The sequence below is a fragment of the Symphalangus syndactylus genome, chromosome 13 (genome assembly GCF_028878055.3).
Source record: "Symphalangus syndactylus isolate Jambi chromosome 13, NHGRI_mSymSyn1-v2.1_pri, whole genome shotgun sequence".
Taxonomy (NCBI): domain Eukaryota; kingdom Metazoa; phylum Chordata; class Mammalia; order Primates; family Hylobatidae; genus Symphalangus; species Symphalangus syndactylus.
The window spans coordinates 44768355-44792500 of NC_072435.2; the positions used below are offsets into that span (position 1 = coordinate 44768355).

The 24146-nt window shown below is 59.5% G+C and overlaps 3 protein-coding genes and 1 long non-coding RNA gene across 6 annotated transcripts in view; 2 read left to right on the forward strand and 2 right to left on the reverse strand.

Annotated features, from left to right (window-relative positions):
- Nucleotides 1-13938, reverse strand: CRLF1 (cytokine receptor like factor 1). Of its 3 annotated transcripts, none has more exons than XM_055236468.2 (9): nt 13656-13934; nt 6284-6565; nt 5491-5620; nt 5151-5320; nt 3928-4085; nt 3658-3826; nt 994-1181; nt 814-856; nt 1-338 (listed from the first exon to the last, which is right to left on the reverse strand). In XM_055236468.2, exons 1-9 carry the CDS (start codon nt 13765-13767, stop codon nt 325-327), a joined length of 1266 nt encoding a protein of 421 aa, XP_055092443.1. In that variant the 5' UTR covers nt 13768-13934; the 3' UTR covers nt 1-324. The 3 variants fall into 3 exon arrangements, with proteins under 3 accessions (XP_055092443.1, XP_055092442.1, XP_063472458.1); XM_055236467.2 differs by having other exon boundaries at nt 814-861; XM_063616388.1 differs by lacking the exons at nt 1-338; nt 814-856; nt 994-1181 and adding an exon at nt 1194-1537 and having other exon boundaries at nt 13656-13938.
- LOC129459595 (basic proline-rich protein-like) lies at nt 12737-20014 on the forward strand. The gene is made up of 2 exons (XM_055236505.1): nt 12737-13437; nt 19910-20014. Exons 1-2 carry the CDS (start codon nt 12847-12849, stop codon nt 19925-19927), a joined length of 609 nt encoding a protein of 202 aa, XP_055092480.1. The 5' UTR covers nt 12737-12846; the 3' UTR covers nt 19928-20014.
- The window catches only part of TMEM59L (transmembrane protein 59 like), an 8159-nt gene continuing 3940 nt past the window's right edge, over nt 19928-24146 (forward strand). Inside the window, exons 1-5 of the mRNA XM_055236490.2 lie at nt 19928-20194; nt 20937-21081; nt 21169-21260; nt 23057-23209; nt 24096-24146. The exon at nt 24096-24146 is cut by the window's right edge and continues 52 nt beyond it. Of these exons, the coding sequence (XP_055092465.1) occupies nt 20018-20194; nt 20937-21081; nt 21169-21260; nt 23057-23209; nt 24096-24146 (618 nt within the window). The 5' untranslated portion in view covers nt 19928-20017. The remainder of the gene's footprint in view (nt 20195-20936; nt 21082-21168; nt 21261-23056; nt 23210-24095) is intronic.
- The window catches only part of LOC129459601 (uncharacterized), a 17564-nt gene continuing 14685 nt past the window's right edge, over nt 21268-24146 (reverse strand). The window contains exon 3 of the long non-coding RNA XR_008650011.2: nt 21268-22384. This is a non-coding gene — a long non-coding RNA (uncharacterized lncRNA). The remainder of the gene's footprint in view (nt 22385-24146) is intronic.

Genomic DNA, 24146 nt, shown 5'->3' on the forward strand with positions numbered 1-24146 from the left:
GCACCTAAATAGCTCATTTATTTAAAAGGACTCTTTTGGAGGGGCCCCAGGTAGTGGGGAGTAATGACTCCTCACCCCCAGCCCTGGCAGGGGTTCTAGGCAACTCAACCAACCCTCACACACACACACACACCCACTGGGGTGCACCCAAAGGTGGCCTCACGTGGGAGTCAGAGCTGTTATGGCCGTCGGAGCTCAGTGGCCACCCCAGCTCCTGCTGAGGGTGGCTCAGGTACCCTGAAGTGAGGGTACAGAGGTGGCCCCAGTTTGGGTTCGGCCTCTGCGTCTCCACGTGGCAGGGAGGGTGGCCTGAGCCCCTAGAGCTTATCTGGCAGGACCTGCAGGCAGAGGGGAAGCCAACCTAAGCAGGGAGCCCGAGAGAGGGCCGCACCACAGAGCCACTGAAGGAGCCCTCATTCGGGTCCTGTCCCCACCGCTTCTGGCTGTGTGACTTTGGGCAGGGTCCTGCCCCTCTCTGGGCCTTGACGAGGCTATCTGAGCTGCAGGTAAAGCACTTGGCGCGGGGCCAGTATGCAGTAGGCGCCCATGCGTGCTAACAAGGGTGAGTATGTTCATTCATTTCGGAGGAGATTCCGTACATTTTCAGGGCATTGAATGTTCTTAGGCTAAAAGAGACAATGCCAGTTATACAGTAAGTGCTAAGCAAATGCTGATGAATAACAAAGGAAGAGGACGGATTCCATCTCAGAGACTCTAAGGCTGGGGCTGGGAGGCGTGGGGGTGTGAACAAGACCTGCAGCCACCGGAAGGGGCCCTTCCCTTTCTCCCTCCCGCCCACTAGGTCCACCTTACCTCTCGCCGTGCCCCGTCTGCCCGAGGGCAGGATCCCCTCGTCCTGTGCTTGGAAGGAAGGCAGAGGTGTCGTGGGGGCTGCAGACCTGCGTCCACACCCTGCTGTCTTCCTCCTCCCTTGTTTCCTGGGCCCCCCAGCTCCCTGTCCCCACCCCCACGCCCGCGGTCCCGCCTTCCTACCTGGTTGCGGGTCTTGTGCGACTTCTGCATCCAGGCTCGCCACTGGTCGTAGAGGCGGAAGCTGAGGTTGGAGCAATACGCGTGCTTCTTGAGCCAGCCCAGGAACTGCTTGAGCTCGCGCCGCACGGGCCCCGAGCTCGGCTCTCCGCCCCGCGGCTCGCACGCCCCGCCGCCCGGGCCCGGGCGCTCTGGTGGTGGGCGGAGCGGCAGTGTCAGGGCGCGCCCGGCAGGGGGTGCGCGCGGGCAGGAGAGGGAAGACCCCAGCGCGGCGGGACCATGCTCCCCTCGGGGAACCTCCCTCCCCGTTTCTCAGGGACCGAATCCTCCCCGCGGCCCTGCACAGCAGCCCAGCTGCGCCCGTGGCCCGGCTGCGCCCCTGGGGAGGTGGGGGGGAGGGGGAAGGAAGGGGCTCCTCCTCCACATCTCCTCCAGGAACCCGATTCCTGTGGCCTGAGCCAGGTGCGAGTGGAGTGGGGGGAGGGGAGAATGAAAGAGGCCAGAGCCGGGGGGATGAGACACAGAGACAGACAGACAGAGCAGGGGGCTGAAAAAGAGAAAGGGAGAAAGACGCACGGATGAGAGAGCCGGGGCCAGGGATGGAGAGATGGAGACGCAGGGTGGGTGAAAGCCAAGGGGGTCAGCCCAGGAGGAAAGGGCCTGATCAGGGTAGGACAGAAACCCTGGGGACATAGGGACAAAGAGATCGAGACAGAGACACAGAGGAAGAGTGACAGATGAAGGGAGACCGAGTGCAAGATGACCCCATGGGACAGTCCCCAGCATGGGCCCATGGGACAGGGAGTGGGCCGGGAGGGCCAGGTGGAAGGCCTGCCTGTCGGTCCAGCTGCCGGCTGCAGCCAACCCCCAGCAGGCCGGCGGATAAGGACATCGGCCTCACGTCGTAAATAAAGCCGGGGACCCGCTGACAGGCCCTGGCACGGCCCCGGCCCCCGCGGCCCCTGCTGGCCTTCCCCGGCCTCCGCAGCCTCCCCTGCGGACGCAGCGGCCTGCTGGCTCCTGTGCAAGAATCGCAGGTGCCGGGCACGAGCAGGGGCCAAGGCTCAGGCCCCTCCCGGCTGCGCTTGCTCCCGCCCACCCCTGAACCTGGAGGGGCCCGGGATAGGGGCTGGGGAGCTGGCTGGAGCCTGACTCTACCCCTCCCTAGCTCTGGAACCCTCTCTGGGCCTCAGTTTCCCTATCATCTCACGAGCCAGAGTGAGCTTGGACTTCCCGGCGAACTAAGTTTAGACCTGTATGACCTCCTAGAGCCTGAGAAAAAGCGGCCTCCCTTGCAGTGAAACCCTGGGGGGACAGGACAGTAAGTACTTCCATGCCAACTGCCTGCAAGCACTTAGGTGGCACCCACCATGTGGGCACTTGCCACAAATTATGTCATCCAACCCTTATAACAGCCCAAGGCAAGTGGGATTCTCAACCCCACCTTCCAGATGGGGAAACGGAGGCCAGACATTCCAAGTAACAGCTTTCGTTTCATTTCACAAAAGAGAGACTAGAGGCCTGTGGACCCAGAGAAATCCCAGACAGCAAGAGGAAGCAGACCTAGGCACCTAATCATTCCCATCCCTCTGCCTTGATCAGAAGGAGAAACTGAGGCACATCAAAGTGGGAGTTGGCAGGCCGGGCGCGGTGGCTCACGCTTGTAATCCCAGCACTTTGGGAGGCTGAGGCGGGTGGATCACGAGGTCAGGAGATCGAGACCACGGTGAAACCCTGTCTCTACTAAAAATACAAAAAATTAGCCGGGCGTGGTGGTGGGCGCCTGTAGTCCCAGCTACTCAGAGAGGCTGAGGCAGGAGAATGGTGTGAACCTGGGAGGCAGAGCTTGCAGTGAGCCGAGATTGCGCCACTGCACTCCAGCCTGGGCAACAGAGCGAGACTCTGTCTCAAAAAAAAAAAAAAGTGGGAGTTGGCAGCCCATTGGCCTTAGAAGCAGGGGTCTCAAACTCACTGGCCCTCTTAGGAGGGAGTCTGAGTGGGCAAAACAGGCCAGATGGGGATGGGCAAATGGAGAGTGAGGGTCCTGAGAAGGGGAGACCACTGCTGGTGGGGGCTGTGGGCCATGCTGTTACATTTTCTAGAGAATTTATTTTTCTAGGGAATCTAGGATATTTGTGTAAAAACTTCCTGGGTTTAAAATTTCTACTAGTTGGTCAAACTTTTTTTTTGTTTTCCAAACAACAGGCCAAAGAAAATAGATCCAAGGGCCACATTCAGCTCTGGGGGGGCCACCGGTTTGAGACTTCTACTCTCTTGGAAACAGTCGGGAAACAGGCTGGGCGCGGTGTTTCACACCTGTAATCCCAGCACTTTGGGAGGCCGAAATGGGCAGATCACCCGAGGTCAGGAGTTCGAGACCAGCCTGGCCAACATGGTGAAATCCTGTCTCTACTAAAAAATACAAAAATTAGCTGTGCATGTTGGCGCGTGCCTGTAGTCCCAGCTACTTGGGAGGCTGAGGTTTCAAGCGGAGAATCGCTTGAAACCAGGAGGCAGAGGTTGCAGTGAGTGCAGATCACGCCACTACGCGACAGAATGAGGCTGTGTCTCAAAAGAAAAAAAAAAAAGAAAAGAAAACAAGGAAACAGAGGCTCTAGCTGGTTTGGGACTGGCCGCTGGATCACCCAGCCCTAGGGGGGTGCTCACCACTGCGGGGAGTGGAGGCGGCTGTGGGGTGGCTCCACTCACTCCAGATCCCAGCTTTCTTGGAACCATAGATGCCAAAGGGGTTGCAGCGCACTTGCACGAAGTACACGGTGCCGGGTTTCAGGCCGGCCAGGCGGCAGGAGGTCTGGTTGCTCACATCGTCCACCACCTGTACAGTGAGGATAAGGTCAGAGTAGAGGGCGGGGCCAAGCAGGAGCGGGGGCGGGACCTGGAAGGAACAGGGGCGGAGTCAGGGAAGGGGCGGGTCACCTTCCAGTCCACACTATCCTCCACTCGGTAGCGGATCTGGTATTTGGCTTGAAAGAGGAAATCCTTCAGGGCGGGTGGCGACACCCAGCGCACGCTCAGCTGGTCCTCCAGGCCCCCGACGCGGCTCACGTGCACGTCGGGCGGGGGGTCCGTGGTCACTGCGGGGCGGAGGAGGGCCCCTCTCAGCCTGGGGCTGTCTGGGTTTAACTCCCTCTAGCAGTGTGGCCCAGGGCACTTGGCCTAGATGGCACCTGCCTCTGTTTTCCTCCTCCCTCTGCCCCCACCCCCAGGACTGGTGGATTACACGATATATCATGTTGGAGAAACACTCAGCACCTAATTAATGTTAGCTGTTATCACCATTATTATCTGTGACGGGAGAAACATAATCCTATCTTCAACTGACTATGGGAAGGCAGACATTGCGGGGTTGATGATATTATTATTATCATGCTTAGGAGGCCAGGGCCTGTCAGGCCGTCAGCCTTCTGGTAATCCCCTGCCACCCCCTCCCCACTCACACCTCCCTTCCACTCTTACTGAAATCTTTGATGTGACATTTTGCTGGGTGTAGAGAAGCAACTGAGGCTTAGAACTTTCCCACTGTAGCTTTAGGATGTGGGGAAGAGTGAGGCAGGCTGCGGGGGCACGGATGGGGGCTACAACCTAGGCGTATGTGTGTGTTGGGGGGGTCTGAGGATCCTTCTGGGGGCCCCTGAGGGCAGCAGGGTGAGCTGGCCTCTCCCCCTGAGGCCTTGGTGAGGGGCCTAAAGGGTTAAGGCACAGGCCTGCTTGGGGCTGAGAAACACCCTAATTAGATTAGGCTCAATTCTGCTCACAGATCATCCATTTCCTGCCTCCCGCCCTGCACCCCCCAGCTCCAGGCCTCGGCTTCCTGGGGCGCCTCCCGACCTGGGCGCCCCCTCCCCTCTCCCCAGGGCCCCCTCCTGCACACCTGGGCTGCCGAGGGGGAGGTGGCCAGGCCAGGTGTTCTCCGTGGAGTGGGGGTATCCTGGCTGTTTCTGGGGGCTGCGGACTGATGAGCGGATGCTCAGCTACTTACCTACCTTCCCTCCGACCAGCAGGGACAACCCGGGAGTTGCCAGGCTGGGGAGGGGCAGGGGGGACCCTAGGAAAAATGAGAAGGTGCAGGGGACCCCTCGGGATGCTCGGTGGGCGGGGCTGGTGCCGAGGGAGGGGCCTAGTGGACACTGGGGGCTCACCCACATCCAGGATATCCAGCGTGAGCACATCGGAGCGGGCAGAGCCCAGGCGGTTGGTGGCCTCCACCCAGATCTCATAGGGCGTAAAGAGAGCCAGGTCCTTGGGGATGTGGCAGGAGTGGGGCCCCACTGTGTGGTACTCCTCACATGTGTTGTCCTGCCCATACCACCTGTGGGGATGGGAGGGCGATAGGACGCATGAGGGTTCCTTCTGGCCCCCAGACCTCACCATGGCAGCCTCAGGGTGCAGACAGCACATGGGGGCTCAGAGAGGGTCCGCGTTGGTCAAGGTCACGCAGCCAGCCTGGGACACACACATCGCCCTCAGGCCACCACCAACCTAAGCTTGTACTTGAGGGAGTAGTTGGTGTGAAGGAAGGTCTCCCCGTGGGCCCCTGGCGTCCAGCGGCAGGTCAAGTCCTTCATGTTCTTGGACCAGCAGCTGATGTTGACGGGTTTCTCTGGGGGCACTGGGAGAGGGGGAGGGTGCAGGAAGCAGGCTGAGGCTCTGGACTAGCTGAGCTGGGGCCGAGCGGTTGCTGCCCACCCACCAGGCCCCCACCTTGGAGTGGAAGGAGGGCAGATAGGACAGTTTCAGCCCTGTGCTGAGAAATGCCAGCACAGTTGATGTGACACCTGCAAGGGCTCTTGAGAGGCTAGTGACTCGATCTCCAAGTTCTTTTTCTTTTTTCGAGGCAAAGTCTCGCTCTGTCCCCCAGGCTGGAGGGCAATGGTGGCATCTCAGGTCACTGCAACCTCCGCCTCCCAGGTTCAAGCGATTCTCCTGTCTCAGCCTCCCAAGTAGCTGGGATTACAGGTGCCTGTCAGCACGCCTGGCTAATTTTTGTATTTTTAGTAGAGATGGGGTTTCGCCATGTTGGCCAGGCTGGCCTCGAACTCCTGGCTTCAAGTGATCCACCCACCTCGGCCTCCCAAAGTGCTGGGCTTACAGGCATGAGCCACCTTGCCCGACCAGGTCTCCAGGTTCTCATTCCCACCTCAAAGACCTGCATAGCCATGGCAGTGTGCCCACAGCTCATCCCTAGGCCAGAAGACCCACGATTCATGCCTCACTCCAGAGGGAGATGCCGCTCCCAAGAGCTACCCCTAGGGTGTCCTGGGTGCCGACTTACGGCCAACATAGAGGCAGGAGCCAGCCAGGATGCTGCCGTCACGGGCGTGGCACACGAGGTTGTCCCCTGACTGCTGCCTGGACCCGTTGAGGTTGGCCAGGGCCAGTGCCAAGGTGGAGGCGTTGAGCACACGGGAGAGCTCAGGGGGCAGGCGGCGCCCGTTGAGGGTCCAGTAGAGGCCCTCGGCGGTGGCTCCTGGTGGGTCTCCGTGCACTGAGCAGGTGGCCAGCAAGGAGGAGCCAATGAGAAGCGTGGGATCCTGGGGGCTGATCACAGCTGTGTCTGGGGTCAAAAAGGAGCACGTGTCAGGCAAGGGCGGGGACCCTCCAAGCCCCCAACCATGCCAGGACCTCCAGGGTTCATGGTGGTCCTGAGAAGACGCTGCTAATGATTGTCCCCCATTTTACAGATAGGGAAGGTGAAGATCAGTTGGGTTAAATGCCCAGGGCAACACTGGTGGCCAAACTGACAGACCTGGAGTTGTCCAGGTCTGTCTGACTCCAACACTGGATCCTTCCAAAACTCTTCATCACTGACATGCTTAAGGTTCTCTGAGGGGTCACACAACTCGGGCATACAGGCTCATTCAGATCCAAGTGACTCTTGCTTAGCACATTGTTATGACAAACACTATGCTTTTCTTTTTTTTTTTTGAGACGGAGTCCCGCTCTGTCACCCAGGCTAGAGTGCAGTGGCACAATCTTGGCTCACTGCAACCTCCGCCTCCTGGGTTCAAGCAATTCTTCTGCCTCAGCCTCCCGAGTAGCTGGGACTACAGGTGTGCACCACCATGCCTGACTAACTTTTGTATTCTTAGCAGAGACGGGGTTTCAACATATTGGCCAGGCTGGTCTTGAACTCCTGACCTCGTGATCCACCTCCCTCGGCCTCTCGAAGTGCTGGGATTACAGGAGTGAGCCAACACGCCCAGGCACGCTTTGCTTTTTATTTATTTATTTATTTATTTATTTATTTATTTATTTTTGAGACAGAGTCTCGCTCTGTCGCCCAGGCTGGAGTGCAGTGGCGCAATCTTGGCTCACTGCAAGCTCCGCCTCCCGGGTTCACGCCATTCTCCTGCCTCAGCCTCTCCGAGTAGCTGGGACTGCAGGCGCCCGCCACCACGCCTGGCTAATTTTTTGTATTTTTAGTAGAGACAGGGTTTCACCGTGGTGTCGATCTCCTGACCTCGTGATCCGCCCGCCTCGGCCTCCCAAAGTGCTGGGATTACAAGCGTGAGCCACCGCGCCCGGCCTGCTTTTTATTTTTTTAGCAACAGGGTCTCGCTCTGTCGGCCAGGCTGGAGTGCAGTGGTGTGATCATAGCTCACTGCAGCCTCGATCTCCTGGGTTCAAGCAATCCTCCCTCATCTCAGCTCCCAAGTAGCTGGGACTACAGGTGTGCACCACCACACCTGGCTGATTTTTAAATATTTTTTTTAGAGATGAGGTCTTGCTAGTTTGCTCAGGCCAGTCTTGAACTCCTGGCCTCAAGCGATCCTCCCACCTTGGCCTCCCAAAGTCCTGGGATCACAGGCATGAGCTTCAGTGCCTAGCATTCTTTATTTTTCATTCTCATTTTGTTTTTCTTTTTTGGCAACTAGAAACAAAAGATTGTGCGTTCTTCCTGTGGTACTCCCAGAGCCTCACACATAGTAGGTGTTTCTGTGGGGGAAGGGCACTGCTTAAAATGAAAGCCCTGACCCTTACTTGAATCATTAAGAGCACCATTTTTTTTTTTTTTTTTTTTTTGAGATGGAGTTTTGCTCTTGTTGCCCAGGCTGGAGTGCAGTGGCGCGATCTCGGCTCACCGCAACCTCCACCTCCCAGGTTCAAGTGATTCTCCTGCCTCAGCCTCCCAAGTAGCTGGGATTACAGGCATGTGTCACCACACCTGGCTAATTTTGTATTTTTAGCAGAGATGGGGTTTCTCCATGTTGGTCAGGCTGGTCTCGAACTTCTGACCTCAGGTGATCCGCCCACCTCGGCCTCCCAAAGTGCTGGGATTACAGGCATGAGCCACCACACCTGGCCAAGAGCACCATTTATTATTATTATTATTATTATTATTATTTGAGACACAGTCTCCCTCTGTCGCCCAGGCTGGAGTGCAATGGCACTATCTTGGCTCACTGCAACCTCCACCTCCCAGTTTCAAGCGATTCTCCTGCCTCAGCCTCCCAAGTAGCTGGGATTACAGGCACACACCACCGTGCCCGGCTAATTTTTGTATTTTTAGTAGAGATGTGGTTTCACCGTGCTGGTCGGGCTGGTTTCGAACTCCCGACCTTGTGATCCACCTGCCTTAGCCTCCCAAAGTGCTGGGATTACAGGGGTGAACCACCGCGCCCAGCCTGTATTTTTTTTTTTCAGCCTGTATTTTTAGTAGAGTCGAAGTATCGCCATGTTGGCCAGGCTGGTCTCGAACTCCTGACCTCAAGTGATCCACCCGCCTCAGCCTCCCAAAGTGCTGGGATGACAGACGTGAGTCATTGCGCCCGGCCTAACAGCACCATTTATTGAGCACTTGTTGTGTTCTGAATACTGGGCTAAGACTTTACCTACATTTTCTTGGCCAATCCTGCTTATGTTAAAGATGAAAAAACTCCGGCTCTGAAAGATGGAGTTTCCTTCCTGGAATGAGGGAAGGCCATACTAGTTAGGCCCAGATTTTCTGGTCTCCAAAGTTCTGCTCCACACTGCCTACCTCTGGAACTAAAGGCAGCCCTGGCAAACTGCACATCCCCAACTCCCATCCAAAGGGACTTGACATCATCACTGTTTCCCTCCACTCAGTTTTCCTCATCTGCAAAGTGGGAACGAGAAAGCTCTTTGTCTCGTGGGCTATTGTGAAAGTCAGAGGGGAAAGGAACAACTTCCTGAACCAGGTTGTGTGTGAGTTGGGTACTAGACACAGGAACCTTGGGGACGCCCATGGGTGGTTGATGCCTCCTCTCCTGCTGGCCATCAGGGCAGCCCAGGAGTTCCCCTTCTGGAGACCAGAACCTAAGAAGAACCTATTTTGTCTATAGGGAAACCAAGGCCCAGAGAAGGAGGAGGGGGTGCACAGGCCAACCTCCCGATGCCTCTCTGAGTCTCAGTTTCCCCATCTGGGAACTGGGCATCATGGCATCAATGTCATGGGGTTGGCTGGGTGTGGTGGCTTGCGCCTGTAATCCCAGCACTTTGAGAGGCTGAGGTGGGAGGATCACGTGAGGTCAAGAGTTTGAGACAGCCTGGGCAACATGGTGAAACCCTGTCTCTACCAAAAATACAAAAATTAGCCAGGTGGGGAGGGGGTGGTGGCCCATGCCTGTGGTCTTAGCTACTTGGGAGGTTGAGGCAGGAGGATCGCTGGAGCCCTCCAGCAAAGTTGAGGCTGCAGTGAGCCATGACTGCACCACTGAACTCCAGCCTGGGTGACAGTGAGACCCTGTCTCAAAAAACAAACAAAAAATTTAAATTTAAATTTATAAAAACCAACAAAACAAACCTCATGAGGTTGTTTGAGAGGAGTGAAAATACTGTTGGAGACAATATTTTCCCATGAGATCTTTAAACCAAGTTGACCCGGACTCGAATGCCCCCAGCCTGACTCAGTGTTTTACTTTTTTTTTTTTTTTGAGACAGAGTCTCACTCTGTCACCCAGGCTGGAGTGCAGTGGCACAATTTCGGCTCACCATAACCTCCACGGACCCAGCTAATTTTTGTATTTTTAGGAGAGACGGAGTTTCGCCATGTTGGCCAGGCTGGTCTTGAACTCTTGACCTCCAGTGATCCACCCGCCTTGGCCTCCCAAAGTGCTGGGATGACAGGCATGAGCCACCGCGCCCGGCCTCAGTGTTTTACTTCTTTGAGCCTCTGGAAAGGGGCTTCTCGTTCCACACAGAGTGGTTGTAAAGACTCATCCACTCCTTTGTTCGTTCACGCGTTCATCTATTCATTCACAGGGTACCTATAGTGTGTCAGGATCTGTGGGCACTGGGGTGATGCCCAAGACACACAAAAGTCCTGCCCTTGTGGGCATCAAATCCAAGGAAGCAGCAGGAAGAAGGAATAAATAAATATCTAAGACAATAACTAGGGGAGAAGGTAAAGCAGGGGCCGGAGGAAGACAGAGCAGCAGCAGAAGCTCGGGAGGCCTGTCTGGGGAGGTGACCTTTCAGCAGAGACCTGAATAAAGTAAGAGAAGTAGCTGTGACATTATCTAACAGAGCATGTCCAGGCAGTGGGAGCTGCAAGTGCCAAGGTCCTGGGGCAGAAGCGGTAGGAAATGAGGTTTGAGAGGTCAGAAACCCTGACCTGCGGGGAGGAGGGATTCCAGGGTTCTCAGCCAGGGAGGGAGGGATGAGGTGAGATTTGCATTAAAAGGACTCCCCAGGCGGCTGGAAGAAGGGACTGCAGGAGGCAGGGGCAGCCCAGCTTCGCAGAGATGGCAGCCAAGGACAGAGTGATCCCGTCCCCCAGGGAGGCCCCCTGAATGCCAGCGCTGCCCTGCACTTGCCCTCACTGCCCCAGATGGGCGAGGTGGGGTGGACACGGTTCTTAGGCCGGCCCTGATGATTTTCCGGGGCAAACTTGGCTGAGAGCTCTGTCTCGCTGGAGCCTGGAATCGCAGTTGCGATTGGGGCTTGGCCCAGGGCTCGCCGGAGGTCTCCGCGTCCGTGCGAAGGAGCCGGCTGAGCGGGCCAGAGCCGAGGAGGCGGGGGCGGCCGAGGGGGGCGGGGGGCTGGGGGCCAGGGGGCCGCCCTGGAGGTCCCAGGCAGCCAGCCGCCCGCTAATTCGGAATTCCTTCTGCATGAACTCGGGCGTGCCAGCGTCTCTGCCCCGGCCCACCCACCGCTTCCTGCCTGGGCCCCCCCAACAGAGTGGGAGGCACGGCCAGGCCTGCCCAGACCCCAGGCCCCTCTCAGCCCTTCTAGAGTGGGTCTCGCCCCTCCTGCCCCCCCCACCCGCCATCATGGCCTGGGCAGGAAGGGGCTCTCTGGGGGGTCCTGGCTGGGGGGCGCTGCCCCTCTGCCACACCCGCCTGGCCTGGGCTGGCGTGGCTCACTTGCCAGCAGCTGCAGCTGCCCTCCCGGGGCTGGGCGGGGGACACCGGGCGGCGACGGGTTGTGGGGGGAAGGCAAGGCCAGGCGGGCCTGGACAGGCCAATCTCCCACCCCCTTAGCCCCAGCCGGTAAGGTCAGAAGGACACTTTCTCCTCCCGGGATATGGGCGCAACCCCAGTGGGAGAACCTGGGCAATTGACTTCCCCTCTCTCCAGTTCTCAATTTTCTCCTCCGTAAAATGGGAAGAGAAATACGTTCTACTTGCTGGGGAGATCAATGAGATGTGATTGCAATCCAATGTCCAGAGGGCTCAGAAGCCTGAAGCCCCCAGGAACTACAAAGATGACAGCTCCTCCCAGCTCTGGGGTCCCGGCTGAGTAGGCACTCCCTCCAGGCCTCCACAAACAATGGGCTAAGGCGCTGGGGACTGGGATGCACGCACTCCAGGCCAGGCGGGGGAGCAGCTGGGAACAGCCCACTGAGCCGGAGTTGGTGGGGGCTTGGCTTGGTTTGGAGGGCCTCCTAGAGGGCTCCCCAAAGCAGATCCCTAGGTTGGGCTTTTGAACAGCCCCCTTTTCACTCCCTGCCTCCCCTCCTTTCCCGCAGAGCTGGGGCCTTTAAAAGTTTTTTCTCTCCTCTTTTCCCAATCTGGAGCCACTGCCGTTATTAAAAAGGAACACCATGTGTTTTAAAAGGGAAAAGTGTGAGATTCTCTGCAAGCAGGGCGGAAGGGTGGCCTCCATCCCAGGGTCCCCACGGGGGTCCCCATCTCCAGTCCCGCTGGTACCTGCAGACACTTTACGACCCACCCGCCTGCTGGTCAGGTGCTAAGACACACCGTAAGTAGAAACATATTGCCGAGGTGTGAGAATCTTTTATTTAATTTCTTCCCCCCTTAAAGGAAAAAACACACTTACAATGCCCCCCCACCCCCTACACCTTCGCCTGCTGCTCTACTGGCTGAAAACAAAGCTTGGCGCTCACAGTGGCACTCACAGGCGCTGCCCACCGCCTGGCAGAGCCGTCAGGGGCCCTGGGAGGGCCCGAGGTAGCCCCTCACCTGAAAGCCAGGGGAGAGCCAGGCTTTCAGCAAGTGCCCCTAGAGGATGCCCGGACCCTGCCCCTTCCAGGAGGAGCCCTACAGGCAGCCCGCAAACAGCCCAGCACAGGGTGGGTGAGCCTGGGAGCAGTGTGTGCCCGGCGACCCCCAGGGTGGCCCGTGCGCCTTGGATAGGGTGCGTGGAGTGACTGAACGTCTGGGGCGAGTGGTGCCTCCCTCTGTGCCCCTGGGTCACCTCCCCTGTGGGATGTGTGTGACCGTGAATGTGTGTGTCGGGGATGGAATGTGTGTGCGTCCGCGATGGTGTGCGAATGTGCATCTGGGATGCAGTGTGCGCGAGTTTGAGGGCGAGGGTGACGGGCCACAAGCCAGTGTGATTCTTTGTGTGTCTCTGGGTGTGTCCCAGAGCGGGTCTGGATACGGAGACGTATCCTTGCGGGGGTGTTCCTTGGATGGGGGGCCCCAGAGTGCCTGAGGCCAGAAGTCTCTCCAGAGCGGGGGTCTTGGCCCGTAGGGCAGCGGGTTCCCAGTGGGCCCCCTCAAAGTTTGGGCCCGCTGGTGCCCTGACTCACTGGCTCCCGCTCCCTCTCCCTCTCACCCACTCGCTCACAAAGATTCCTCTCGCTGGAGGCTCTCCGCTCGACGCAGCCTGGCTGAAAACGGCTCTAAGCGCCGCCGGTGGCGGGGACTCCGCGGACCCCCGTGCGCCGGGTCCCGCAGGGGGAGGGCGGTGGCGCCGGCCCGTGGAGAGACAAGTCCCCGGGGACCCCGGGCTGCGCGCCAGGAGGCCAGAGCGGCCCCCCTGCAGCCCCGCCCTCCCCGTGGGGCTCATCCCTCCGCCTGGGGGGGCCCGCTGGGGGCCCGCACCCAGCGCGTCAACCGCGTGCGCCCCCGCCTGGGAGCGGTGCCCTGCAGTTCCAGGGGCTCAGAGTCCACCCAAGCAGACGCGTGCGCCCGCCACGTCCTGGCGTGCAGAGGGTCTGAGGCCGCGATCCCCCCAGCCCCCGGGGGCCTGGCCTGGCGCCCTCGGCCCAGCTGCCCAGGTAACAGGGCCTCGGGCGCGGAAGCAGGACTCTCTGGACAGTGGACTGCGGAGCCGTGTGCCCCGCAGGTGAGGGCGCCCCGAGGGCTGCGCCGGGGGCGCCTTCCTTTGTTCCCCAGCCGTCCAGGTGGCGCCCGCGCCCCCTCCCCCCGCGGCTGCCCCCGGGGCGCCCGCCCTCTGCTCTGGCAGGGGGGAAGGAGTGGGGCGCCGGGTACTCACGGGCTCCTGATCCGGCTTGCGGCGCCCCGAGGACGCAGAGCAGCAGCAGGGGCAGCAACGGCGGCGGCCGCCGCGCGGATTGGGCGGCGGGGCCCCGGCGGCCGGCGGGCATGGGGCCGGCGCTGCCGGGGGCGCGCGGCTGGCGGCGGCTCGGCGGCGGTGGCGCAGGGCGCGGGACGCAGGCCGGGCGCGGGAGGGCGCGGGCCAGGCCGCCCGCACGTCGCTGGGCGCGGACGCGGAGGCCGGAGCAAGTCTGAGCAGCCGAATTGACAAGGCGCTAATGCGCCGCTGGCCCCGCCCGGCCCCGCCCCCGGCCCGGCCCGGCCCCGGGGGGGCGGCGGGCCCCGCACCGGCCTCCCCGCCGCCCGCCCGCCCGCGGGCACCGCGCGCCCCGCCCGTTCGGCCTCCGCCCCACCGAGAACCGCGCGCGCCCTATCCCGCGGCCCAAAGCCCCCTAACTCAACCCCTACCGGCCCAGGACCTCCCTCTCCAACCCTGCCAGCTTCAGGCTTCCCACCCCCAGTCTGGGACCCGGCACCCCCAATCCCGTTTCCATAACCCTGCCCACTTCCCTGCACCCTCCTCTCAGCCCAGTGCCTCTTCAGTGGCCCCTTTGGTCCCCAACCCTGCCCCGCTCCTCCATTCCCCCCTCCACGGCCCAATCTTCTGTCTCGGCCCCCACCCCAGCTCTGGCCCCGCCCCCCCGACCGAGCGGTCCCTGAGTCCCGCCTACCCCTGTCTCCAGCCCCTCAGCCTCCCCGGGGGCCTAAAAGTCACCCCCAGCTCCACGCCCTCGGCGCGCGGGTCCCAGCCCTCCCACCTCATCCAGCCTCTTTTCGATTGTCCGCGAGTAGCCTCGGCCCCAGGCTTTGCTGGAAGAAAGGAGAAAAAGCAGGAAGGCACGGAGTCCCTCGCCTTCGCCCTGGCTGCGCTGTCCCTTTCGCGCGCGGGATGGGTTTGAGGTTGCTCTGGGCGCCCCGGGGGTCTCGGGAGGGAGCTCTTGCGTGGGCAGACGGGGAGATGTAGTCCCCTGTGGGAGCGGGGACCCAGGCCTGCGCGGGAACTAGGTCCCGCACCGCAGTAAGAGGGATTCCCAGGAGGAGAGAGGTAAGAAGCTCTCCCCTATTTACACCCCGCGACGGAAAAATCCACTCAGCGGCCCGCGGGTGGGGTGCGCCACGCGGTGAGTAATCGCTCCGGCGGCCACCGCCCGCCGACTCCAGGTAACGCCGGCTGCCCGGAGCGACGCATAGTTTGTCTTCCTTCTTTTGCGCAAAGAGCCTTCTCCGTGTTATTATTTTTGGCCATTGCTGGAGTTTCGGGACCCCTCCCGGTCCGGGCGTCTCATCTCCCTCCTCCCGGTCCCCACCCGATGCGGGCGCCCAGGAATAAAGGGTTCCTGGCCTCCAAGGCTGCTGCGGATGGGGGTGCCTGAAATGAGAGTTGGGGGGTGCAATTACCCACTTTGGGTCGCAGCCCCGCCCCCAGCTGCAGCGCCCAGGGAAGGGAACGGCTCCAAGTCCCCTTTTCCAGGAGTCCCTTAGAGGCCTGGATTCTCTCTCCCGGTCCCCAACCAGCCAAGGGGGTAAAAGTGTCTGAGGGGGGCTCAGGAGCCCCCATTTGTCTGCCCAAGACTGAAGCCCCACCCTCTCCTACTTAAATCTCCAGTTCAGACTCCAGACTATCAAAAAACAAGATTGGGGGATGGGAGCCTATAGGGGCCCAGGGCGCCCCTGCTCCATCTGAACTCTGGATGGAGAAGACAGACAAAGAGAGACGCTGCCATTTATTTCGGGAAACCAGGCCTTTTGTGCCTCAGTTTCTTCCTCTGCACAGTGGGCGCCACCCAGCTTAGGAGCTTCTGTGGGAAGACTCAGGGCAGCAGAAGTCTCTACAGTCCAAGCCCTTAGCACAGCACTGGAGGATATCTGGGGCAGAGGTGACCCCCAGGTCTGCTTGTCCCCTCTGAAACATGGAGCCATAGTCCCACCTGCCAGGGGACCCAGAGGGTTAAGTGGAGGTGGCAGTTCTTGGCTGGAATTGAGTTTTTAGGATACTCACCACTACTCCCCCATGGCTCCTGTTTGCAGATGCTCTCTATGTGGGTAGAGACGCCTCACCCCCTCCTGGGAGGACTTCAGGCTTCTGGAGCAAAACCTTGATTTTTTTCCCTCCTCCATTTCTGCTTCTCTTCCAGTCATTTTGGTTTGGGGAAAGGGCTCCCCCATCCATCCAGGTGCTCAGGCCAGAGACCTGGAAGCGCACGTGACAACTCTCTCCTTCGCTCATCCCTTATGTCCAATTCATCAGCAAATCCTGTTGGCTCTGATTCCAAAACACATCTCCATTCTGAGACGCTGACCCCTTCTCCCCACCCCATTCAGATCCAGGCCCCACAGTCTCCCTCAGGGATGCTTCCCGGCCTCCTCCAGGGCCTCCCTGATAACCCTTCTGCCTTTCTTGGCACACCAGGCAGAGGGAGCTTTTAAAAGAAGAAAAAGCAGATCTTTGCCCTGCCACCCTCTCGCCATCCTCTCCCCTCCTCTTCTTCCCTCTGCTCTCCCTAATTCCGCTCCAGCCACTGGAGCCCCGTTTCCCCAAACATACCAGGCTTGTTACTATCGAAGGGCCTCTGCGTATTGGCTGTTCCCTCTGCTGGAATGCTGTTCCCCACATCTTCCCCAGTTAGCCTTTCTCTTCCATCGGGTCACAGGTCCAGTGGCACCTCCTCAGAGAGGCCCTCCACCCTTGCCCCAGCACTATCGCTCTCCTTCACTTTGTTTTATTGTTTTTGAAACACAACTCTTCCAACCATTTCATTTCTTGTGCAACTGATTTTCTTTAGACTGTGGGCAGCCTCAGCCCCTTTGGACCCCAGTGGTGGGCCCAGTGAGGGCTGAAAGCGAAGCACTCACTAAATATTTGTAAAAATAAAGGATGGAGAACTCTTGCTCCCTCCAAGTAGCAAGAAAACTCAGTCCCAGCAAGTCATGCTGCCTGGGGTCCTAGCCTGGCTCACACTCTTGGTCTTGCCGTGTGACCCTAGCCAGTAGACATCCCTTTCTTGTTACCAACAGAAAGGGAAGGACCATTTTCCAATCCTGCCCAGCCCCACCCTGGATAGTGACCTTTGCCCTTGGGTGACCTTTACCCCACACCTTTGACTTCAGGGAAAGGGAGTTGACCCCAGAGTGCATCCTTCCTGGACCTTAGGGCTCCCAGAAGTTTAACCCCTTCCTCCCCAGTTCCATCATCTCCTTGAGGACAAAGGGAGCTAGCGTCAACGGAACTTCTGGCAAATATTGACCCAAGTCCTTGAAGTTGGCTGGGAATGTATAAGGGGCAGAAGGAGGGAGGGCCTCCCCTTGGGCTGGGGGAGGGACCCCTCCTTAGTCCTGCACCCTCCACTCCAAGGTCACCTCTAGATGAGAGGTATTAGGTTGGGGGGCCCCTCCATCCCCAGCTCCCTCGTGATTCCAGGGCACTGAGGGTGCACCAGGGAGGGGGCAGTGGAAATGGCACCTTCAGGGTCCTGTGGGGACCCGCAACCACTGGGAGTGAGGAAGGCTGAGAGCTGCCTCTCCCATTCTGAAAGCCCCGTGCTCAGGGCCCCCCAGTATGGGATTCGCTACCTGGTGTTCCAGGCAGGTGCTTTCAGGAATTAAGGGGCAGTGAGGGTCTGGACACCTGGTTCAGGGTCTGTGGCACAGGAAAGTGGGGCCTGTGTGTACCTAGGCTTTATAATTTCTGCCCTGGAGGCTGAGCCTGGAGAGAAGCGATGCCGGATCCTCAGTTTAATGCACCCTGGACTTCACGCACTGGAGGCGGGACCTGGGGAGTTGCAGACCTGCCTAGGGGACCTGCCTGGGAAGTTGCAGGCCTGCCCCAGGGAGGCCAGTTTCCCTGCCCATCTGTACCCTGAGAAGCCTCTGAAGTCTGGGTCCCAGGAGGCACCAGCTGCTTTAGGGGGGCAGCCACATCCCTCCTTCCTCCCCCAACTCTCAGCAACCACCACCGGCGCCATGGTGCTCTGCCTCCTCCCTAGCCTGTACCCTGCTTGGAGGTGGGGGTCAGCAGGGTCGTGGTGAGGGCGGCAAGGGACAAAGGGTGCTTGTCCGCTGCCCGCCTTGACCTCGGCTGCTGTGGCTTCCCGGACGCCTGGCCTGCCGCTGATTCACGCCCAGGCCGGCCTCAGCGCCCCCCGCCTGCCGCCCCCGGCCAGGCCGCCCCGGGGGGTAGGAAGTGGGGGGGGGGCGAGGGCGGCGCCGAGTCAACTTTCCCTCTTAAGCCCCGAAGGAATGTCGGCGGATTTCCTGAAACCCGACCCTGGCCGCCCGCCGGCCCTCCCGCCCCTCACCTGGACCGGCTCCCCCGGGAACAGCAGGAGGGGCGCGGGGGCTCACCTTGGGGGCCGGGGTCAAGTCCTCTTTCCGCTCACCCCCCAGCGGCCTAGTGCAGCGGAAAGGGGGCTGGGTGGGCGGCAATCAACCTCTTTCCCTTCTCCCCTCAGGCGACCTGGGTGATAGACCCACTCCTCTAGCCTCAGTTTCTCCTTCTGCAAAAGGGCGCGGGGTGTCCCTCCTCCCTGATGCGCTTTAAGCAATGCCTGAAGGTCCCCTCCCATCATTGACAGGGCTCTGCCAGCTTTTCTTTGCTTCTCTCCCTGTCACCTGGACAGAACCACTTTGCAGTCTGAGCGTCAGTTTCCTCACCCATATAAAAGGGCAACGCTACGGGTACCTTATCTTATACGGTTGTTGCAAGAAAAAGTGTTTTGCTGGAATGAATGAAGGACAGTAATTGTGGAGGGGTTAGGCGCGCGCGGGCCTCTGGAATTAACATGTGTGGGCTTGAATTCTGACTTTGCCAACGCGTCCCGGAGCCTAAGTTTCCCACCTGTGAAATGGGGGACAGTATTGGTCATAACGCACAGGGCTGTTTCCCAAGGTGCGGGCCTGGCGCGCGGGTGGGTTAGAAGCGGAATTCTCCTGCTGGATTCTGGCGCAAACTGCGGGCTGGAGGCCCTAGCCGCCGGGTCGCAGCGGCAGCATGGGAGGGGAGGGGAGGGGAGGGGCGGGGCGGGGCGGGGGAGGGGCCGCACCGGGATCCAGATGTTCGGGGTCCGCCAGGCACAGCCGCGCCTGGTTAAGCCACGTGGGGGCCGGCTGGGGGCCGCTGAGATGAAAGCGCGGCCGCAGGCCGGAGGAGGGGGTGCGCCAGGCCCCCACCTGGGACACCCTCCTCCCGGGCCGGAACCTGAGCCGCCCTCTGACCCGCCGACCCTGCGAGGCTGCCGCCCCATCTGCGGGGGCGGAGCGTAGGTGGGGGACCTGCGGGCTGCTGCGCGGCTCTGCAGGCACCTGCGCCAGCCGTGCCAGCGAAAGCGGGGGCATCTTTGCAGAGGATCAGGGTTTAGAGGGGCGTCCCCACTCCCGTGCCTGGCGGAGAGGAAGCTGGGGGGACCCCCTAACCGAGATTCGGCTCCTGGGGCTACAGTCCATCGCCCTGGGGTTTGATGGTTATGGAAGTCAGAAGTGTCGCTATTTGCTCCGTTTTCCCATGCGAATTAGACATTTTAGCATCACCCCCTCCCCTTGCTCCTGAGCCTACCTCTGTGTCCACACCCACTAAGCCCCAGCCCAGGGGTCTCCAGCCTTGGAGAGACAGGGCCAGATCCCCTAGGTCAGTGGATCAGGGCTGGGCCAGAGGGAGGCGAGGCTGAAGGAGCAAGGGAGGGGCTCAGAGGGCTTCCCAGAGGAGGCAAACTGCGCACAAATTGTCTCCTTTCTAACCTGGGTGTCAAAGGAGAATATGCCAGGCCTCAGCTGCCGGGTCCTGCGGCTCTCACCTTCCTCCCTCTCCGTTCCCTGGTTGGACTCCAGCCCCATCGCCCTCCCTCCTCCTGCAACAAGCTCTTCGCCTCAGGATCCTCGCTGACCCTTGTAGCCTGGACACCCCTTTCTCCTCTTTCCCGCGTGGTCGGCTCACACGTCGCCTCCTCCGCCAGGCTCTCCGCTCCCCTCGACACTCCTGGCGAATAGCCCCCTCCATCCCATCCCCCTATATATTTCCTTTTGGCCCCAAGCGCCAGCAGAGATCCCCCGCCCGTGGGCACCAGGGAGGTGTCCTGGGACCCCCGCGATGGGATAGATGGTGGGGGCCGCGATGCACCTGCCCCGCCCGACCCGCACCCCGCGGGTGCGGCAGTGCAGCTTCCCCGCCCGCTCTCCGCATCTCCCACCCCCCTTTCCCAGGCTGCCTCGCTCGGGTGACGTCAGCGCCCCGGTCCCCGCCGCAGCCGCTGCATCCTCCGTGCCTGGCCTGAGCCGGAGTCCCCCGCGTCCCCTGCGTTCCGCCCGGCCATGGCTGCGGTGGCGCTGATGCCACCGCCGCCGCTGCTGCCGCTGCTGCTGCTGTTGGCATCGCCGCCCGCCGCCTCCGCGCCGCCCGCCCGCGATCCCTTCGCCCCCCAGCTCGGGGACACGCAGAACTGCCAGCTGCGGTGCCGCGACCGCGACCTCGGCCCGCGGCCCTCGCAGGTGAGGCGCGTGCGGTGCCAGGTGCCAGCGGGGGACGCGGGATCTCTCCGAAGGGGGAGGCGTTGGGATGGGCTTCTCTTGGATGACAGCAGGAGACTTTGGTGGGGGTGTCCCTGGGGAGGTGGGGGTCGGGAATGGGGAGATATCTCCAGTAGGGAACGGGCTGGGGTTCCCTCTGATGGGGGAGTGCTTGGGGATGCAGGTCCTTGCGATAAGGGGCTGATACCACCTCCCAGGCTCCTTCGGCACTCTGCTGCGTAAGGACCCTCTAGCACCCAACCCCCAGCTCCCTCAGGCCTGATGGTCCCCCCACCTCATTCCTCCTCCTCCACATCGTGTTCCCTCCCCACTCAGAGCTACCAGCCCCTACTCATACCACCACTCCCCAGGATTCAAGCCTGATCTGAGTGTGACCAAAACCCCCTCCTCCGAGCCTCCCCCTCCTCCTCCAGCTCTGAGAATCCTTCTCCATCTCTCCCCTCCTCCCTAGAGCGTAGTGGGGGGAAGGCTCATTTCCCTCCACCTTCACTGTCCATTTCTCTTCTCGAGCTCCCTCCCCATCTCCCTCCTCAGCGCTAAGAGCCCCCACTAATATTTGTAGCCTCTCCCAACTTCATCTCCATCTGGCTAGATTTGGTGGGGATCGGGAAAGCCTTTCCCTGCCTCTCCTGAATGCTCCGGTCCCCCCACCCTCCTCCTGCCCCTCCCCATGGCCTGAGCTCCCTGTCCTCCCCTCCCCCAGGCGGGGCTGGAGGGCGCCTCGGAGTCTCCCTATGACAGAGCCGTTCTGATCAGCGCTTGCGAGCGTGGCTGCCGCCTCTTCTCCATCTGCCGATTTGTGGCCAGGAGCTCCAAGCCCAATGCCACCCAAACTGAGTGTGAAGCAGGTGAGGGCCCGCCGGCAGGGTGGGCCAGGGTGGGGAGAGGTGGCCTGGGAAGGGCGGTCCCCAGTCACCCCCTCCCACCTCCCACAGCCTGCGTGGAAGCCTATGTGAAGGAGGCAGAGCAGCAGGCCTGTAGCCACGGCTGCTGGAGCCAGCCCGCGGAGCCTGAGCCGGAGCAGAAGGTGGGCCTTCCACTGTGGCCTGGGGTCCCTTTTCCCGATACCCCCACCTGCTTCACCCCACAGGAAATCTTCATTTGCGTGCAGAGGCTCTGCCAGACTCTGTGTTCTATACCAGGCCTGCAGGGCAACCTCCGTCCAGCCCCGTCATATCTCCAGCCTTAGTTGTCATCTCTGTGACATGCAACAATGCCCCCCATGCCCCACTACGTTTTGAGGAATAAGTGGCAGAAAACAGCCATCATTTATCAAACATCTGTCATGGTCCGGGCCTGACTTCAACCTGTCCCAAATGTTTTTGTGTCACTTGGAGGCACAAGGGACAATGTCACCCCCATTTAGTGCCCAGGGGGCAACCTCCCAGGTCATACACAGGGCTGTGCAAGGGGTGAGATTTGAAGCCACCAGAGCTGTGGCCACTCCTCATCTCACTCATCTTAGGCGACCCCAGAGCTGCCAGGTGCTGGTCTAAGCCCTTCCCCTGTGATGAGCTGGTGGTCACTGTCACCTAGAGGGGCTCAGAACTTCGGCTCAGGGTAGAGCAGGCTTGCCTCGCAAGCACGCACACACTGCCTTATGGGAGAAATAATAATGGCTCATCTATTGTAGTCCAAGCAATGCTGCATCAGGAGAAACTGAGGCACAGAAAGTCATGTAGCATAGCCAGAGACCTAGGGGCTGGGACTCCCCAGAAAGCCCTTTCCCCACTTCCCCCATTTTCCTCCACCCCTTCCCAGCTTTCACTGCTGTTCAGAAAACTCACTGCACTGTCAGCCCTTCCAATTCAGAGCTCCCTCTTATTTATTTATTTATTTATTTTTTTTTGAGATGAAGTCTTGCTCTGTTGCCCAGCCTGGAGTGCAGTGGTGCAATCTTGGCTCACTGCAGCCTCTGCCTCCTGGGTTCAAGTGGTTCTCCTGCCTCAGCCTCCTTTGTAGCTGAGATTACAGGCACCCACCACTACAATTGGCTAATTTTTGTATTTTTAGGAGAAACAGGGTTTCATCATGTTGGCCAGGCTGATCTTGAACTCCTGACCTCAAGTGATCTTCCCATGTCGGCCTCCCAAAGTGCTGGGATTACAGGCGTGAGCCACCATGCCCGGCCATCAGAGCTCCGTCTTGACGCTGTCAAAATAAGAATAATGAGGATGATGATATTTTTAGTAATAGGGACTACTACGCATTAAGTGCCTGTGCCGTGCCAGGCACTTGGCAGGCATCCTCTAGTTGAAATTTCATGGCTACTCCATGAGGGAAGAGAATGATACCCATTTTAGGGCTCAGAGAGCACAATCCACTTCCCTAAGGGTACACAGGAAGCCAACTGCCACTCTGAGATCTGTGTTCACTATAAGAAGCCCTATTGGCCCAAATCACTTAGCCACATCCAATCCCAGTGAATTCTCCTAGCTCCCCTACTATTAGTTTATTTATTCATTTATTTATTTGAGATGGAGTCTCACTCTTTCACCCAGGCTAGAGTTCAGTGGTGTGATCTTGGCTCACTGCAACCTCTGCCTCCTGGGTTCAAGCAAATCTCCTGCCTCAGCCTCTGGAGTAGCTGAGATTCCAGGCGTGCGCTATCATGCCTGGCTAATTTTTGTATTTTTAGTAGAGACAGGGTTTCACGATGTTGTCCAGACTGGTCTCGAACTTCTGGCCTCAAGTGATCTGCCTGCCTCAGCCTTCCAAAGTGTTGGGATTACAGGCGTGAGCCACTGCACTCTGCCCCCTCCCATTCATTGATTAATACCCTATTTTGGTGCCATCTTTGTGTCTTGGACCTTTTTTCACCAGAGAAAGGTCCTGGAGGCTCCAAGTGGGGCCCTCTCCCTGTTGGACTTGTTTTCCACCCTCTGCAATGACCTCGTCAACTCAGCCCAGGGATTTGTCTCCTCCACCTGGACATACTACTTGCAGACTGACAATGGGAAGGTGGTAGTGTTTCAGGTGAGACCTCTGACAGGGGCCACACCAGAGTGGCAGATGGGTGGGCAGGGTAAGAAGATGGGATGCATTGGCTCTTAGCTCATGAGATGCAAAGTCCACAGTGGGTGAGCTTCAGGCACAGCTGGATCCAGGGGCTCAGTGTCTCACTCCATGCCTTGACTCTGCTTTCTTCTGTGGTGGCTTCATTCCCAGGCATTTACTTCTTCTTGGCAGTAAGGTGGATGCCAGAGGCTCTAGGTTACAAACCCTCTGGGTTTTTTTTGTTTTTGTTTTTGTTGTTGTTGTTTTGTTTTTTTGAGATGGAGTCTCATTCTTGTTACCTGAGCTGGAGTGCAAAAGCGCAATCTTAGCTCACTGCAACCTCTGCCTCCCAGGTTCAAGTGATTCTCCTGTCTCAGCCTCCTGAGTAGCTGGGATTACAGGCGGCCACCACCACACCCGCCTAATTTTTGTATTTTTAGTAGAGACGGGGTTTCGCCATGTTGGCCAGGCTGGTCTTGAACTCCTGACCTCAGGTGATTCACCCGCCTCGGCCTCCCAAAGTGCTGGGATTACAGGCGTGAGCCACTGCCCCGGCCCCCCCTGGGGTTTTAACTGAGCTGGGATTTACTCTGATTGGCCCTGGCTGGATCATATGACCATCTCTCAGGCAATTCACTGGCTTGGTCTGGATCACGTTCCTACTTCTGGAGCTAAAGGATGGGGTTAAGACAAATGGAGGAGCCCATGAAAGCAGAAAACAACATCCCTGACATCAAGCCCACCGCTGATACCCAGGGGAACTGGGTATCAGCTGGGAGTGGGACATGGCAGTCACAGAGGGCCTGCCTGGGCCCAGGGGTGCTGTTCTCACCAGCCTTTCTGTGCTGTCTTGTTCCTGGCCCAGACTCAGCCCGTAGTGGAGAGCCTTGGCTTCCAGGGGGGCCGTCTGCAGCGC

Coding starts and splice junctions, on each gene's coding strand:
- CRLF1 (XM_063616388.1), bottom strand. CDS start 13,767: ATGCCCGCCGGCCGCCGGGGCCCCGCCGCCCAATCCGCGCGGCGGCCG. Junction 6,566..13,655: donor GCAAGCCGGATCAGGAGCCC/GTGAGTACCCGG, acceptor TTTTGACCCCAG/ACACAGCTGTGATCAGCCCC. Junction 1,538..3,657: donor CGCCTCCACTCCCCGCAGTG/GTGAGCACCCCC, acceptor TCTCTTTTTCAG/CCCCCTGCTCTGTCTGTCTG.
- LOC129459595 (XM_055236505.1), top strand. CDS start 12,847: ATGGGGGGCCCCAGAGTGCCTGAGGCCAGAAGTCTCTCCAGAGCGGGG.